The sequence below is a fragment of the Protopterus annectens genome, chromosome 2.part2 (assembly GCF_019279795.1).
Source record: "Protopterus annectens isolate FY-2018-M chromosome 2.part2, PAN1.0, whole genome shotgun sequence".
Taxonomy (NCBI): Eukaryota; Metazoa; Chordata; order Ceratodontiformes; family Protopteridae; genus Protopterus; species Protopterus annectens.
In genome coordinates, this window is record NC_056730.1 from 196173314 (window position 1) to 196176507 (window position 3194).

The 3194-nt window shown below is 37.4% G+C and overlaps 1 protein-coding gene across 1 annotated transcript; it reads left to right on the top strand.

Annotated features, from left to right (window-relative positions):
- Positions 1–227: 227 nt before the first annotated feature.
- Positions 228–1659, top strand: LOC122795931 (5'-3' exonuclease PLD3-like; the record flags this gene model as incomplete). Its single annotated transcript, XM_044064414.1, is given in 3 exon segments — positions 228–359; positions 362–911; positions 914–1659. Coding segments are annotated over 3 exon segments (1428 nt in total), but the record flags the coding sequence as incomplete, so codon positions are not given.
- Positions 1660–3194: the final 1535 nt, after the last annotated feature.

Below are 3194 nucleotides of genomic sequence, written 5' to 3' on the forward strand. Positions count from 1 at the left end.
TGTTGTAGGAAGTGTGGAGTATCTCAAGTTATGAAGCAGAAGTTTGTTACTGTTTAAGGCAACCGAGATCGTAGAGAGTTTAAATACGTGCTAGTTTTCTGTAGAACTTAAAAGCTTTTTTTTCTTAAATCGGTATGCTGTTTGTTCAAAGTTTTAAACTCTATATACTCTAGAGGCAAGAAATGAAAATGTCTGTTTCATACCGGCAGCTGAAGCCCAAATAAACCAGGAATGAAGATTCTAAGTCAATAGCTGAACAGAAGAACGTTGCTCAGAAGTTTTACAGATGTGCTGTGTTGACTGCTGTACTACTAACTCTGCTGCTGTTTCTGGTTTTGTGTCAATTGTTTATTACACCTTTATTTTAAGTCCTTCATCAAGAACAGCAATTTTACCACTCACAATGAATCTTTGTGGTGATGCTTGCACATTTGTACTCGTAGAAAGTATCCCTGAGGGGATGCTTTATGAAGATAACTCATCTGTTAGTCCCTCCATCTATCAGGCTTGGATGAAAATGATTGGTGAAGCTAACAGTAGTGTGGATATTGCTTCTTTTCACTGGACCTTAAAAAATGAGGATACCAATACAAGTGACCCATCAGCCTTGCCGAGTGAAAATATATTGCAAGAATTACTGAAGTTGCCTGGTAAAGATGTTAACGTTCGAGTTGCTGTTAATAATCCATCTCCACAATCAATAGAAGATATTCAGGAGCTTGAAAACCATGGGGTGCTTGTCCAAAAAATTGATTTGATGAAGCTAACCACTGGGGTCTTACATACAAAGTTCTGGATTGTAGATAAGAAGGACATCTATATTGGCAGTGCTAACATAGACTGGAGATCTCTAACACAGGTAAAAGAGCTGGGTGCTGTTATCTACAACTGCAACTGTTTGGCTCAAGACCTGGAATCTTTGAAGCTTTTTGGTTCCTCGGACTTCCTAATGCATCCATTCCTTCTCCATGGCCTCCAGAGTTTTCAACCTCTTACAACAAGGACACACCACTTAAAATAGAGCTAAATGAGACCTTTACTTATGTCTACATTTCAAGTGTCCCTTCATCTCTGTGTGGAGAAGGCAGAACAGAGGATCTGGAATCCATCCTTAGCATCATTGATGACGCCCAAAGCTTTGTTAATGTAGCTGTTATGAACTACAGTCCAACTATAGAATACTCAGACCCAAAAAGATTTTGGCCTGAGATTGATGATCATTTATGGAAAGCAACATATGAACGTAATGTGAAGGTTCATCTTCTGATCAGTTGCTAGAAACACTCCCAGAGATCCATGTTTCCTTTCCTCAAATCCTTGGATTCTGTCTGGGACCGTAAGAGCCATCTTGACACTGAAGTAAAGATTTTTGTAGTTCCTGAAACAGAAAAACAATCAGAGATTCCCTATGCAAGAGATAATCACAACAAGTATATGGTCACTGATAAGGTAGCTTATATTGGAACATCTAACTGGTCGGGAGACTATTTCCTTCACAATGCAGGATCTGCCATCATAGTAAATCAGACTGCATCTAAAACAGCTGAAGTCACAGTGCAGCAGCAGCATCAAGCTGTCTTTGAGCGGGACTGGAACTCTAACTACAGCATTAGAATATATGATATGCACTACATTAGGAAAGTCTGTCACTATGCCTGAAAAGAAGAGTAAAGACATATGTTCCGTTTTATTTGTGATGTTACTGATTAATCAAAAAAAAAAGTAGCAATGAGGGGTGGTATGTTGCTCATTGTCTTCCTCTAAGCTTGTGATGCAGGAGTACATGAATTTATTGATCACCAGACTACTTTACAGTTTTAGAAGACATGTTATTGATTACTATTTGGCAAATTAAAGGCTTGGGCATTGAGAAAAAAAAAAAAAAAAAACATCTGCAACAACTGGAAAGGCTGCAGAAATACCTCACTAAAAGAATCACAGGCCTAAAGCAGATGCCCTACGCTGACCGCCTTAAAAAACTCCAGCTATACTCTGTCGCATATCGTCTACTCAGAGGCAATCTCTGCTTAACATACAAGGCCATGTCAAACCCAGAGCTGTTGGACATGCTACACTTAAAGAAATCCCAATCCCTCAGAGCCACACGCTCCAGGATCTAAACCTTGTCATCAGAATAAACAAAACATGCTGGAGAGATAGGTTCCTGACCCAGAAACTCCCCAGACTCTGGAATAGATTGCCCATACATGTCAAGCAGAGTGCCTCTTTGGCCCTCTTCAAAAGGAACCTTGACGATTGGATGGGAGAAAGGAAATTCACCCCGTCGCCCTGCTAGACACGGGTCTAGGGAAGTAAATAGTGTGGAAAGAAATAGCCAGGGAATTGTTATGGCTAGGCTTGTATAGGCCCTGGGGCTGATAGCCTAGTACCAACCTATGAACCTATGAACCATATATACTTTTGTCCGTAATATCTCAAATCCTTCCTTCCATTCTACTCAGTATTATTTTCATAAATAATTTATAATCTATTTTATTTAGTGTGATAGATCTCCATTTTTTATTTAATTATTCTCATCTTTCTTACATATAAATTTTAATTTCCCATTACATAGCTCTTCATAAACAAACTCCTCCTTCATCCAGTCATTTAGCACATTTACAAAATACCCTGTTTGTTAATCCATTAATATTTTTCATTCACTATACATTGCATATCCTATATCATCTTGGCCTGCTACTGAATCAGCATTTGCATTCCTAACTACTTTATCCTGTTCGCTTTGCTTAACTTGTTCTGGATTTCTCATATTTACTTCTTTTTAATCTACTATATGTTTTCCAAATGCTGTACTACAATACTCATAATTTGCTCTTATGTTCCTTTAACCTCTCCTTTTACATTTTTCCGTATTATGCTAATATCTTCCTTTACTATTTTAACCAAATATGCAGATAACTCTTCTCTTCCCCCTTGTAAATATTGTTTTTTCCTAAAGAATAATACCTTAATCTTTTCTAGTTCTTTCATATATTTCATTTTCTTTATCATAATTCTCTCTTGCATTATTCTCAAAATTCTCCAGTACATCTCTATACATTTCCCTACTTTTCTTACATCATCTTGCCATTGAAAAAACACTTTTTATGCTCTCATTAACTTCAATCCACACTTCAAACCAGTTTTTGTAGAACTCCTTTATGGTTATATGATATTTCCATAATGTAATGCAT